The following is a 15,033-nucleotide window of genomic DNA, read 5'->3' on the forward strand; positions in this document are numbered from 1 at the left end:
CTGTGCCTACAGTATGGCTGGACACTATCCAAGTAACATAGTGGCCATCCAGCCGTGTGCGTGGCAAGTCTTTCTGGGTCACTCACGCCCTATCCTGCTCCACTGGTGGATACCCCCGCCTGGGACATAATGCGGTGAGGGACCTCACAGCGGGTTTGCTGTAGCCAGTGTAGGAGGTGTCCCATGCTGTGATTGTTAATCAAACCCTGACTAGAGCCCCTATCCGGTGAAAGGTTCGCCCATCGGTCAGTCGCCACGGAAGATTCCGCCCGCCTGGATGTGGTTGCAAGTGGTCTGTGGGGGAATAGGTTTGAGCGCACCTACTTCGACATTCGCCTCATAAATCCTTTTGCCTCCACAAACACCAAGCAATCCCTCCGGGCAACATTCCGCAAACATGACCAGGAGAAGCGGCGACGGCATGAAGAGCGCATCCGTGAGGTCGAACTAACTAACTTGGTTCCTTCATCCCAGTGGTACTGTCATCCTCTGGAGGCTTTGGCAAGGCAGCTAGTGTGCTGTGTTGCCAGATAGCCTCGATGCTGGCGGAGAAGAGGAACGAGCCATACACCATGGTGCTAAGCTTCGTTGGGTGCCGGCTCGCGTATGCGCTACTGCGTTCTGCAATCGCCAGTTTACGTGGTCATCGGCAGCGGTCACTACCGTCCGATGCCACTTCAGCTGTGCTGGCCGTATCCAGCTGTCACATTCATTGAAAATTGAAAATGTCATTAAAATTTTAGATTCTGTCTCTTGCTCTTTATATCTGAGTTCGTCTCGCTCGTTATTGGTATTTTCTCGCTGCTGGTTTTACCTCTTCATGCAATCACATCATTGCAGATACGCATGACCGGAAATCCAAACAATCAGCTGATTTTTCAGCGCGTATCGCCGTAGATTTATGTTACAGTGCAGTATGTGCCAGTAACTTTGACTGGCGGGGTCAACAAATTAGTACTCGAAGGCGTTGCGCGCCCTAAAATTTAAAATACTACTCGAATTCATCGATCGAAGTGCAGTTTTTTGTGAAAGTCTGAGCGCGCGTTTGTGCACGCATGAACCGCAAGCGTCCACGTAGATTCTTCGCGCGCATGGACGCGTGTTCATGCCTCATGCATCATTGCATGGTCGCAGCGTGAGCGCCCTCAAACTACATGTAGGTTTACAATTATGTAGTCACGAGATCAAATCAACCAGAGCCGGCCTAGCCTGAGCCTGACTCAGGCCCGTCACGCCTAGCGCCTGTGACTTGTGAGGGCCAGTGAGGCCCTCGACTGAGTCGAATTTTCTTGCTCGAGAGCAGAAACCGAGTGTTTGTAGGAGATCTTGAGCTCAGATCATGTCAGTGGTAGATGAGAAGACCATTCGGCGCGGCATTGTTATCTAGAATTATTTATTAGCTTCGCAACATGGAATGCCCCTCTAATGTTTCGCAGTAAACCCAAGGCCACAGTCTAGTCAGTGTATGGACTGCGGGCTGCCAACGGCTGGAAGACCTCAACAATGAATCGATGTATGGCTGGTTCCACGGCAGATTTGTTCTAAACATCTGCGCTGAGCGCAAGTGGAAGCCACTAACATCGGTAGCAAGAGGCATGCTTGCTTCTCTATGAGGAATACTAGCTTATTTATCAGATGCCTAGAGTAAAACGTCAGGATCGTGGCTGGATCTCGGCGCCACATCGTCGATCGACAGCCTGTCTCGCAGTGGTGTTCGTTGTTATATTTGCCTTCTGGCTAAGAGCCAGAATTAGAATCAGCAGAAATAATTATTTACCGTTGGACTTCTCCCCTAACCGCCACGCCCAGCGCTTGCTACATCCCATACCTCTCAGGCATGTTGCCGTACAACACGCAAGTAGTTTGGTGTCGCTGCGTTCCACATCCACTGATGGAGAAAACCAGGCTTCTACTAGTAATCCAACGAGTGACAAGCCCTCCGTTGCCCTGCACCCATCGCCAGTAAGTAACGGCGCAGTCTCTACATCAGCGCAGACGTTGGCTCCTTCAGCGATAGATCTACCTGCGAGCAAGCCAGCATACAGCACTACTACACGTAGTAGGTCTACGGGTACTAGTAGTAGTCATGTCATGGAGCCAAGCACTGCCTTGGCTTCACCACCAAGTGCGCCTCTGACAAGTGGGCTCCAGGCCAGCGCCAAACAAAAAATTCCAATTGAATGCACATCGAAAGATGCACAGTGCTGCACCAAATGGAGTGAGTACTACGGCCAGGAACCTCTGTATCTGGAAAGCCTGCCTCCTTCCCTTTCACTGCAGCAAGCCAGCCAGGCAAAGAAATGCAGACGTGTATTGCTGATAGTGATATTCAATTTCCCATTCTTGCATCAAGTACCACTGCTAGCTAAGATGTACGGTGAGGCTGCTACGAAGTTAGTCTACTACTCTGATGTCGAGAACAAGACACTGGGCGTACGCCGTGTGCCACTTGAAAGAGGATTCTTCCAGCAGCGGGCAATATCCGATGCCATGCGTAGGGACCCCGGCTACGACGGGTATCTGTGGATTTCCGACGACATGTACTTGGGCTACCCAGCACTATTCTCGCGACGGAACTTCAATAACATCTGGACGTTTCCGCATGAGCTTCCAGCCCGCTATGTCAACAACAAAGGAACTGACCCGTATTACCATTGGAATATGCCGTATGGCCGCGCCGCATGTCAGCTTGGCTATCTCTGCCTAGCAGACAAGTACGTGAGGAGAGTTCAAGCTCACCTAGGCTGCACCGATTGCATGGTGAAAGGCGCGTCGGATTTCGGTTATATCCCGCGACGCTACGTTCCCAGCTTCATGGAGCTCGCGTACGTATTCCGCAATGTCTTCTTCGAAATTGCTATTCCTTCCATCCTGAAGATGATCGTGGACGATGTGAAGACAGATCTTGACATTGTCGATGATGGACTCTATATATGGGGACCTTCTGGTGCAAAGGCTGAAAAGGCTCGCAAAGCCTGGAGAGTGACTACACCTTTTATCCACCCTGTGAAATTTTCAAATAAACCACTTGCAGCAAATGCACAGAGTTGGCTAAAGGTTGTACGTGCAAAATTTCAAAATGCACAAAATTGGGTTTGCAAACCGAGCTAGTGTAAGAATACACCCTTAGCATTAACGTTTAGTTGCTTCGTGAATCCTGACTCCGTGCCCATGAACCTGTGTGTGTGTGTGTGTGTGTGTGTGTGTGTGTATGTGTGTGTGTGTGTGTGTGTGGGTGTGTGTGTGTGTGTGTTTGCCCATCTGTGTGTACATGTGTTTGTGTGTGACGACAAAGGAGGAAGAGAACAGAGACAACCGGCTAGGTCATTGTTGTAACGCTGCGCTTGATGCACATAGCAAAGCTAAGGCAATCCTCAGGCTACTGAGGTTGTCTCTGTTCTCTTCTGCCTTTATGGTATTGCTCCATCCTTGTGGTGTTGAGCACTGTCAGCAATCTTCGAGCTCTTGCTATTGTGTGTTTGCTTCTGAGTGTTTGTGATTGTAAATGCGGGCATGTGCATCTGTCACGCAACGAGCGGTGGACAAAGTGAAAGGACTTCTTGCATGTGATTTTGTCGTACTTTGTGACAGTCGAATTGTCTCAGTGTTACTAGTTTATCGTTAGCTTATAGGCTATTCATACTACGTTACAATACGCGTCACGTTTTGGAATACGACGTACTGGCAGACGTCGTTTTCATGCAGGTGCATTCACACAGGCACGCACACGCTACTCGTACAGCTGTGTGTACGAGCTTCGTTTGGACACAAACTGCTGGGAACGACAGAACGAAACTCGGTACAGGGGTCTGGATACGTCGTCTACGTTTTCGTATCAGGAGTACGATTTTCCCGCCACGTTCCATGTTGTCATGGCTATCCGGACGAAAACGTCACTTACGCCACGTTTTGGGCGTAGTGTGAATGGCCCATTACTAGTACTATAATTAAAATACTAGTTTGCTGTTTGAATCTGCGTTTGGTTTATTTATTGTTTATTTGACACGTCTTTTCTGTGTCTTTTGTTTGGTTGACGTCATGAGGTCCCATGGCTATAGCGCTACGCGTGTATACCATCAAGAGTAGATAAACAGTTTATCTACTCTTGATACCATGTATACGCGGACTGTACTCAGTCGCGGATCCTTCTGCAGAGCTGGCTACATTTTCGGTTGCTTTTCGAATCCTTATTTGATGCATGTAAATAATAGTGTAGATCATGTCATTGTCAGTGTAGTACGTCGTTGGCGTCGTTTGCGCTGCTGTGGCCTGTGGGTGCTTTGTATGCGCACGTGTATGTGCACGTTCTGCTGAGGAGAGCGTTTTGGCTTTCGCTTGCGCTGCTTGTTTCTTCGATATTTTCCTTTTCTAGTTAGTTGTTGTTCCTTCCGTGATGGACGGATAGCTTTCTTTCCCTCTTGTTTCACCTGTATCATATTGTTCCTGTATCCTGTAAATATCCCAAACTGAGTTGTGTGAGCTTGTTGTCGGTTGGATCAAATTATGGCGATCACGCCAGGATAGATACGCTGTTTGGTCCAGTGGCGCTGACAGGAAATGGCCACGATGCTCGAGGAGAGAACCAGTGAGGGCGTAGGATACTCAGCAGAGTCCGCGGGGGGACTGCTGTTGGAGGAGCGGTTGCTGCGAGTTGGTAAGGCCCTGGGTTTCCAGGGGAGCCGACTCGCGCAGTACGTGGAAAGAAAGGTGAAGGAGGTCAACGCTCGAAGGGAGGAGGCGCGTACTCAACGGGGGCATGCGTTCCGAGCGGCCGAAGCGGAGTTGCGAGGGGAGCGCTCTGCGGCGGAGGCTGCGTCTACTTGTGGACTAGTGGACAGCAGTGCTGTGGGGGTAATGACAGTCCCAAGTACAAGTACCAGGATTACGTTTCCAAGGTACAAGGAAACAACGGTTGTGTTTGACCAAGAGGCGCGTGGACGACGAGCGTCAGTGGAGAATCGGTCCGTCGCTCCAACAACCCAGCACAGTGGACAGTGCGTTGGAGTGTCAGCCATGGATACGGCTTAGGTGGAGACGGAAATGAAGGTCGTCAATGGCAACAGCGCATTGGGCACAGAAGCCGGATGCACTGTGTCGGTGGCCTGTATCGAGGTGAAAATGGAACGGCGGTGGCAGATGGAGGAGCCACCACGTGTAGCGAACAATACGCGTGAGAACCCAGCGAAGCGGGTTGAAACGCAGTGCCTAGTTGTTTCACTGAGGAAGTCTAACCAACGACCGCCAGAAAGTGATGTGCTGGAAGCCAACAAGTTGATGAAAAGATGGAATGTCAGTCGCAGGATGCAGCGCCTGGGTAACGTGCTCATGGAAGAGTACAGCGACGATGATCAACGGTGTCTTTCACGCAGTTGTATTGATCGTGCCGTCCGGAATACCAGAATCGATTGTGGTGTTCGTGCAGTCGTTTGTTTAGGATTCTGATCCCCAGGAAGTCCTTTGGTGGGGAGTGATGTCACGCAACGAGCGGTGGACAAAGTGAAAGGACTTCTTGCATGTGATTTTGTCATACATTGTGACAGTCGAATTGTCTCAGTGTTACTAGTTTATTGTTAGCTTACTAGTTTGCTGTTTGAATCTGCGTTCGGTTTATTTATTGTTTATTTGACACGTCTTTTCTGTGTCTTTTGTTTGGTTGACGTTATGAGGTCCCATGGCTACGCGGACTGTACTCAGTCGCGGATCCTTCTGCAGAGCTGGCTACTTTTTCGGTTGCTTTTCGAATCCTTATTTGATGCATGTAAATAATAGTGTAGATCATGTCAGTGTAGTACGTTGGCGTCGTTTGCGCTGCTGTGGGTGCTTTGTAGGCGCACGTGTATGTGCACGATCTGCTGAGGAGAGCGTTTTGGCTTTCGCTTGCGCTGCTTGTTTCTTCGATATTTTCCTTTTCTAGTTAGTTGTTGTTCCTTCCGTGATGGACGGATAGCTTTCTTTTCCTCTTGTTTCACCTGTATCATATTGTTCCTGTATCCTGTAAATATCCCAAACTGAGTTGTGTGAGCTTGTTGTCGGTTGGATCAAAGCATCTGCTACTTTATTTGGTTGGTGGATATACTTATGCTGAATAGTGGCTCCATCTGAAGCCTTTATTTAATCTTGGCAAATCGTTGTAAACGCGTAGCTGAGTATATTGCGCACTCGAGTACTCTCCTTTTTGCACTGGGCCATATTCTTGGAAATTCAAGACCAACGCAATAGGCGATACTGACTGTATGAGGAGAAAGTTGTCAATGTAGAGCGTGGTTCCTTCACCCCTCTAGTGTTTGGCACTCATGGTGGTTGTAGTCCGTTTTCCGTTTTTTTTAACGTCTTTGTCGCTTACAATGTAAGTCTTCCAGTTGCGAATACTCAATTGTCATGAGTCTGCTGCGTGCCCGTCTCTCTTTCTCTTTCCTGAGAACCCGCATTTTTTGTATCCGTGGTGCTCGTTCTTTTCAGTCCAACATTCAACTGATGAATGTGACAGGAACATCGATTTTGGAAAACTTTCATAACTAACTCCGTTGTAGTGTGGCGATGACAGCAGAATTATTGTTTTGTTCTCTTTATTGCTAGTTTTTTTGTTTGTTATTGTTTTCTCCTTTTGAATTGAGTTTATTGATTGAGTTAGTTGATAATAATTTGGTTTGGGTTTGACTAGTTTGAGGGAAAGACACAAACGGGAAAAGTCTGAAGAAAAAATTGACTGTCACCACCAGGACTCGAACCAGGGACCCTCGCTTGTAGCTAGCGATGCTCTAACCACTGAGCTATGGTGTAGTCAATATCTTTATTTTACACATGTATTTTTCTGATTTCTTCTCCAGTGTGTGTTGTATTGCATTTTAATCCGTTGTGTTAATTTTTGCCCATAAGAGAGGCTTCACTTTACTTCATACATACATTGTAGAATAAAGAACAATACAACAATGTAGTCCGGGAAATGCAAAATATATGTGACACAAAATCAAGAGGCCATGAATTCGAAATGTCGTTCACTAAACAACAAAACCAAGCAATAACGCAGCGCAGCGAGATAGGCGAGAAATGATTTCTCGCGAAACATTTTCAGTTGCAAATATGGCATCTGGTGTGTTCTTTATTGTCGTTTCTTTTCCTGACTTCTTCAGTCAGTTTTGAGTCTCACCAGTGTCCCTGCCCTCCCACCCTTCATTTCTGTGCATCTTTATCACTTGTTGCCGTGATGTGCTTGCCATGCCTACATGATGCCTAATCGTCATTGGGGACATACACCCGGTTTTTTCCCTCACAACTGCGTCCGTCGGCGCGAGGGTTTTTCCCGGCTGGCTCGGTCCAGGAAAATTATCTGACTGTCCCAAGTGATTCTGCATCATGGCCTATTTCTGCTATCCCGCTGGCACACCTATTCTTTCTGAGACACTCTGTTCTCAGTCCTTGCTTCCATACCTCACTCGCGGCGCCGCGATGTCTCCATGACCGGCCGCCGCATGTTTTGCCTGACAATTATCCGAGTACCTTGGACTATGCCAGCACATCTGATGTTCGCTGCTTGTCTGCTAAGCTCCGAGACAAACTTGAGTCAACCAGCAATAGGTGCCTAAGGCGAGTGTTTGGCCATGATCAGTATACTTCTATCGATTTCATTCTTACCAAATATAACCTGTATACTTTCTCTCGCCGTGTAAACTTGAAGCTGTTTGTGTTTGTTTTTAGGTGTCTATCTCGTTGCACCAGTCCTCTTTTAAGCACGATATTTACCCCCCCCCGCTCTGCATCATGCCGCACAAATGCTTCTACCCGCGGTTAAGCTTCAGCCGCTCTGAACCTACCCAGAGCTACGTCTCGTTACGGCCTGAATGCTATTTCATTTTTGGCGGCAGACAGATGGAACATGCTTCCACCTGGATGTCGTCAAGCTAAGCCCCTTTCTGCATTTGTCACAAGCACCAAGTCATTCCTAGGGTTCCCAGTAAAAAGGCAACGCCTGTTGGGAGTTCCCTAGTAAAATAATAAATTCTACTACTACTACTACTACTCGTTATCCGGTTCACCGATCTGGCGGCAGCCAACTACCCTTCACTTTGTGTGTTGTCGCTGTTGCTGTCTATGTCTGTGTGCCAGTATATGTGGAGCGAGAACATTATGACATAACCGGTGCGCAACACAGTACATGTACATGCAATATCAATCCTTGCAATGTGTTTTTTTTAGAACACGGAGGCTCCATAATACTTGCAATGTGTTGCTTCTAGTAGTAAAATGCTCAAAACCGAGTACATGCACCAACGCTATAGGCGATCTACAGTGTGCGTGCTTTCCAGAGTGAAGGCATTCTCCTCTTCCTGCTCTATGTAGTAGGTGGTTAGCCCCATCCCTCACACAAAAAAGTCAACAAAGAGGCATCTTTGGATTGAGTGCTGGTTTTGAAACAACTGGTTCGAAGCTCAACGTAGAGCTGCTGTTAGCTTAGAGCAGAGCTGCTGTTAGCTCCAAGTAGAGCTGCGGTTAGATCAAAGTAGAGCAGCAATGCTAAATGGATGTATTATAGCGCAAGGCAGAGCCGCAGCAAATAGCTAAATAACACCAGTTGTGAATAAGTTGGATGGGGGGGGGGGGGGGATGGGGGGAAAAGAAACACTGCTGAAGCACGATCCGTTGTCTGGTAGAGCACAACAGGGCAAGCAAGATTTGTTTTCTTTTCAGCAAGACGGGCTGGGTGCCATTTGTGATTACGCAGCAAAACAAAGCGCATGACGTCAGTGTTGAATGCAGTACAAAACAATGCAGTGCAGTGTGTGCGCTAGTTCGGATCGTTGCTAAAGAGTAGAGAGTTAGTGTGTATCTCTGACTCTCACCTCGTACAGTGGGTATTGAAGTTGGACTCGATCTTTCTGACATAGTCATTGAACGAAACGTAGGCGTGGAAGAAGTCTGGCCGGCTTTCCAGCTTACGAGAAACGCGTGTGATTTCCCAATCCTCACCTTGCTCTGGCGCTACTGTGTCCCAGTTGGCCATCAGAGTATGCCATTCGGAAAGACTTGAGCTAAGCAGTGCGCATGTCGTACGATGACCCAGGGCCAGGCTGTGGTTCAGGTGATAGATTTGTCTCCAGGTAATCAGCGACGACCAGTACAGAACAGTGATGGCTGCCGATTTGTTGAAGCTCTGCCATATGTCCTGTGATGGTGGGGCAGCCACATTGCTCAGGTTGCCATTAAAGTAGAGAATTGCCCTCCGCACATTGCCATTGACCTCCAGCAGTTCACTATAATTGGTAATTTTTGGGAACACCTCCAGCTTGGAATCAACTGGATTGAAGACCACAGCCCACTGGACAACAAAGTCGGCAACTGATCTTGGATAGCTGAGCGCATTCAGATAAGCATCCTGTGTTACGAACAAAGCATTGGCTATGTGTTCGGAATTGGCCTTGCCAAAGTACAGAGAGCCAAAGTCAGCTGTGATCTGGCCCATGTCATCGCCAATGTTCATGGCTAGGCGATATAGCAGATAAGCACTGGGACGAGCACCGGAAAATATCATATCCGGCGATGCGGTATAGACGCGGTAGTTGTTGTACAGACCCTGCCAGGATTTGTACTGGCCCGCTGTGCCATTGATGAGCTGACTGCCGGAATCTGGCCATGTACAACCCTGCAACGATCACGATAATGAAAACATAGCAGGTATTGGTCACAAGGCTCAAATTCAGAGTTTATTTGTGTCATTGAATTCAGTCTAGCAGGCAGATTCCTCATAGCTTTGTTCCCCCCACATTGTACTAAACACATCGCGTAACTCAACCCAGTGTCGCAATGTGCCAATCAACTTCAAAGTATGAACACAAGGGAAGCCCAGAAGGAGCCATTTCCGCCCTGCATTGCCCAAGTTTCCCCTGTAATGACTTAGAAAACTTACTGGAGACCACGCTCCCCAGACATTAAGCATGCGCACACCCAGCTTGTGGACCTGCTTCAACCGAGCGTCCCACTGCTGAACGTAGCAGACCGTCTTCGCCCAGCCATTGTACTCTCTGAACACATCCACTAAGACCATGATAGGGCGCTGCTGCGGTGCAGTGGAGTTGGCTGCAAGCAACGGGTGGATAGGTTGATCAAGGAGATAGTCACCTGCAGTAACTTTAACGGAGAAAATGAGATCGCTAGGAGTTCCTTGAAGTAGTGCTTCCCAATCCCTGAATCACAACACATACATGTACATAATTATTATAGAATGAAATCTGAGGATCAGTCAATAAGTTAAATCATGTGTATTTACCCTACAGTGTGCCACCAGCCAACAACTCAGGAGAAGATGCCTATCACATTACAGGAGGCTGATGAGGAGCTCTTAGAATTGGACAGTGGGTTGCTCCTGTAGTTTGGGAAGTGCTCAAATGAGGCACCGGAATACGCTCAATGTGACGATGGCGCCCTTCAGACTGCTCGCCTAGCAAAGATAGCAAGACTAGCAAAGTTGCTTACATTCTGTACCATGCTGGCCTAGCAAAGACAGTTGGTTCTGAATGCCCTCCTGCTCCAGGTGCTGCATGTATGTATGTACAGCTATTCTCCTTATACCATTAATCTACTGAGAAAGCAGAACTGAAGAAAACAGAATACTGATCTTCCTTCCGCACAAGACGGGTGCTCTATTTCAGATAATGGGTAGTCTGCAAGTGTAGGAGGTGTGGAGTCAACCTATGTGCATAAGATGGGTTTGCATCTTTGTCATTATCACCAAATCAATGCAGAGAGGGTACATAGGATGTGGACAGTGGAACGAACATGGCCGATATCATGTAACAATGTTCATATACGAAATGTACATGGCATGTGGACAGTATGACCGGCATATTCCAATTCATTGATCCAGCGAATGACTGCTGTTAGAATCAGCATGGCTAACCTGTCTGGTGATTTTGCACGTGTACAATTCTATACTAGTACCGGTATACTAAAATAATTACTAATGGTCTATAGGTGCATGTATGATAACCATTTCATGCAGACTCACTGTCCGCCATTCCACTGCCACAGTCGACAGATGAATGTCTTGTTGCACTTGTTCACGATGGCGTCGTGGAATGATGTCGCCACCTGCGCCAGCTCCTTAGCATTAGTCCACGCTTTGTGAAACTGATAACCAGCACGAGGTGACCAGGAATCTTTTAAACAGGTAACAGACATGGTAAATACAGAGGCTCCGACTTAAAACCGCAACCTGATCCTTTAAATCGGACACTATCATTGAACACCATACGAAGAAGGTAGGCAGCAGCATTCAGCAAGAGTCAGTATAAAATATGTTCTTATTTCTTTTAAAAAAGAGAGGACCATAAGTTTACAAGTTATCCATTTTGTCTAACACTAACAATTATAAGCAGGATGATGGTGAGTCAAAGTGTGTAACAATAAGCACAAAACTGAGTGATGTGATAATGAAATTCAACGACCTGATGCTTAGAGACCTGATGCAGCTAAGCATCAGGTCGTTGAATGTCAGTATCACATCAGTCGGTTTTGTGCTACCTGTTGCACATTTTGAATCACGATGGACAAAGCGGATAACTTGTAAACTTATGGTCCTCTTTTTTTTTAATTTTTATCCTTGGCTCTCCATCTGAGTTTAATCTTATTTCTTTTCCAGTCATTCAACAACTAAACGTCTCTGGCGGGGTCATTTAAAATGACCGAAACAGCTGTAAGAAGGAATACAAAAAAATTCAATACTCGGAAGGAACCTCTGGTTGCTGTTGTGGGCAGATGTATGTGATGAGCAACAGAGCGCAACGACGGTGTTGCCACCTTTGCGCCATGGCCGGTAGTTTGGCTAACTAATTGCATTTAAAGCTCGTAGCTGCACTGCTGAGGCCTGGATGGCCAAAACAGCTTGTTGTCGATAGCATTGGGTGTGTACATGACTGTATAGACAATATCAGGGCAGAGAAAGTGTTTTTACTCCGAGACTCGGAGTAAAAACACTTTCCCTACCCTGATATTGTTTCAACCAGCTCTACCTCTCGGTATTGAGCACTCTCTTGGACAGCCTGGAACGTCTCTGTTTTACATGCACGTATATGTATACATGTTTGTATTGACTTTGCGGCTCACCTGAGACGGTCACGATGACGCCGTCGACGTCAGTGAGCTCAAAGAATTCCCTGTACCTTGCCTGCAGTACGTGATCCAGATCAGGGCTGCCAGCGTACAGATTGAGTTTGCAGAGCACGGGCGGACAGGAGACTTCGTACGGCTGAATGAACACGGTTAAATGGTACGAGTGCAGCGTATTCACAAAGCTTTTGATGAGCAGGCTCAATGCTGCTGACCTGTTGACGTGTGGATCGTCGGCAGCATAAACACTCACTCCGCTCAGGTACTTGTATGTCACATACTCTTCTAGATCATGATGAAGAATAGTCAGGGAGTTGAACCCATGCTTCAGCATCTCAGGGACAAGCGTACTCTGAATGTAAGCACACTCCTCCGTGATTTTGCTGGTGTTCAGGTAAGGGTTCGTGTCCAGACGATATCCTCTGTCCGGCAGGTCTAGAAGCTGTCCCTCTTCGCTCAGCGTTCGCAGTGTGAAGCTGGGCTCGGTGTGCTGGATTTCCACGCCACCACACTGACATGGGTTGACGCGGCATTGCTGCGCAAAGGCGAACACGCCGAACACTGTGCCAAGCACGCCTACACCTTCCACGCTAATCACATCAGCGCTGCGTTCATCAGTTAGAAATCTCCGAACTAGGTAACTCTCATTCTTTGAATGCCTGTCCAGAACCTTGATTCGGACCACCAACTCCCATCGCTCCTTGGCGAAAAGGCCGTTGTCATCACACTTTAGCGAATTGAGCGTGTCGTTCAGATAGTTTTCGGCCACTTTCAGCGCAGGTTCGTTGCTTGGATTTCCTTCATTCCCATAAGCTAGTGTGTACTGAAGAACGGGAGGCTGCGAGTGACCACACGATACCCCAGAAACCAAGCAAATCAATGCAAGGAATGTGAAAATTGGCGTGAGCAAAGGACTCATTTTGCGCCGTTCGTTCATCTCTTTGTCTCTACCATGTCTACCATGTCTACGATGTCTACGATGTCTACGATGTCTGGCTGCATTCGCGGAACATTCGCACCGGTGACCTTGAATGAACTAGTGAAGTGCTTCTCACCGAGTGTAGATTTACCTTTTTCTGGCTCGTGCAATGCCAATAGATCTACTTGCACAAATAACCCAGGCTGGCCATGCGCCATGGCAGAGTAAAATAATTGAGACAACGTAAAAGCTGTCATATTTAGCGCAAAATATCTGCTGGATTTTTTCTCTCATTAGTATCCCATAACTAATGGGACCGCCAAACACCATCCATGGTCCATGGTCCAGAGTGCAATCCGACCCGAGCCTCCCGATCCGAGGCGAGCCGCAGCGCGTTTCTCCACTCGGCTGCGTCGAATGCAGTATTGACGTCCGGTACAGACAGGTCTACTCTCGATCGTTAGTATTTTAAAATCTACATGTACTTCTTGATCGACAACCCCGGGGTTTCAACATAATAATTATTTCATAGTGTAAATCTACATGACTGTATACATCGTCATGTACATGATGTATACTCTAGTTTCAGAAAAATAAAATATGCAGGTGCTTAGGTACTACATGTACTACATGTACGTGAAGATGTCTACATTGGACATGTAGGAATGAGGGCAAAAGGCAAAAGGCCAGGTTAGGTGAACAGAATTTTTTAAGGTACAGCACTTCCCTATAATCGGCTATATTGGATTACGTGTGCTCGTGTTTGTTCTGCTATTGAAATTGTGGGTATGATTACCAGCCTGGGCGCTGGGGTCGATTTCTTTGATATTGAAAGAGGCTTTTGCATAGCGAATCGAGACTGGCAGTTTGCCCTTTACATGTATTTACTATGGTCGCAATGCAAGACAGGAAGGAGTGCGAGCGATGTCAATGGCACCAAAGATCACAGTCCCTGGCTACTTTAATAATAATAATAATAATAATAATAATAACCAGTTAATATAGCTCATTGAATTCCCAACTCATCACAACCACGCGCTCTTCAGCCGAACCATACAGACACCAGCAAGGACACTTCCGTTGAGAGATAATAATTATTATTGCTCCACGCCTCTAGACAGCTACAGGCAGCCAGGCATCCCTGACTGGAGTGAATGCCCCAGCTGGCCTCTCGTTTGTCAGTGGTTGCCGATGGACGTGTTAGTATCACACTCACGACTACAAGTTTCCTGGTGTGCATCGACATCGGCATCAGTGGGGCCTCCCGCTGTCGATCCTGTTGACGGGCGGACAGGTCGGTGTGAATCCTGAACGGCAACCGAGCCTGTCGCGTTAGGGGATCTCGGCGGTGAGTCTCGCCTGGCCTGCATACATGGACATTGCAACATCATAATAATAAACAACATACATGTACTTTCCTTTGGCATCAGTATTCCGCGTAAGATTTTCGTCGCCTGTGTGGTGTGTTTCTCCACCAATGAGCGCGTACTATGATTATTTATCGCTGTTCTCACACTTTACCATTTTAGCAGCTTGCATATGCCATTGATATATGTGGAAAGCGCGCACTTGCGCCATTTCTGGTGTATAAGAATGATCATTCCTCCATTATCATCATTATCATCCTCTACTGATGAGCTCCGACAGGGAGCGAAACAGCTGTCTAGAGGCGTGGAGCAATAATAATTATTATCTCTCAACGGAAGTGTCCTTGCTGGTGTCTGTATGGTTCGGCTGAAGAGCGCGTGGTTGTGATGAGTTGGGAATTCAATGAATTGAAAATATGGCCGAAAGCTCTGTCGCAATATTTAGTTCTGAAGTTAATATAGCAATGAACAATATCAATTGTGCATTCATAACCATGTATAGACAATTAAAATGAAACAATTCCAGAACGTTTTCGTGTGACCATAATCAGTGGAACATCGTCACATAGTAAGAATCACTAAAACAACCAGTTATATAGCTACAGTAATATGAAAAGAAGCGTGAGAATGCAGCACAGCTAGCGGTTA

At 47.2% G+C, this 15,033-nt stretch overlaps 1 protein-coding gene across 1 annotated transcript; it reads right to left on the reverse strand.

The window, feature by feature from the left end:
• Window positions 1–8,370: 8,370 nt before the first annotated feature.
• Window positions 8,371–13,069, reverse strand: LOC135822251 (uncharacterized). The gene is made up of 4 exons (XM_065334976.1): window positions 12,097–13,069; window positions 11,000–11,150; window positions 9,902–10,178; window positions 8,371–9,637 (listed from the first exon to the last, which is right to left on the reverse strand). Exons 1-4 carry the CDS (start codon window positions 13,034–13,036, stop codon window positions 8,834–8,836), a joined length of 2,172 nt encoding a protein of 723 aa, XP_065191048.1. The 5' UTR covers window positions 13,037–13,069; the 3' UTR covers window positions 8,371–8,833.
• Window positions 13,070–15,033: the final 1,964 nt, after the last annotated feature.

The sequence above is a fragment of the Sycon ciliatum genome, chromosome 8, assembly GCF_964019385.1.
Source record: "Sycon ciliatum chromosome 8, ocSycCili1.1, whole genome shotgun sequence".
In the NCBI taxonomy this organism is placed as follows: domain Eukaryota; kingdom Metazoa; phylum Porifera; class Calcarea; order Leucosolenida; family Sycettidae; genus Sycon; species Sycon ciliatum.

Coding starts and splice junctions, on each gene's coding strand:
- LOC135822251 (XM_065334976.1), bottom strand. CDS start 13,036: ATGAACGAACGGCGCAAAATGAGTCCTTTGCTCACGCCAATTTTCACA. Junction 11,151..12,096: donor CGTCATCGTGACCGTCTCAG/GTGAGCCGCAAA, acceptor CCTGTTTAAAAG/ATTCCTGGTCACCTCGTGCT. Junction 10,179..10,999: donor TGGCAGTGGAATGGCGGACA/GTGAGTCTGCAT, acceptor GTTGTGATTCAG/GGATTGGGAAGCACTACTTC.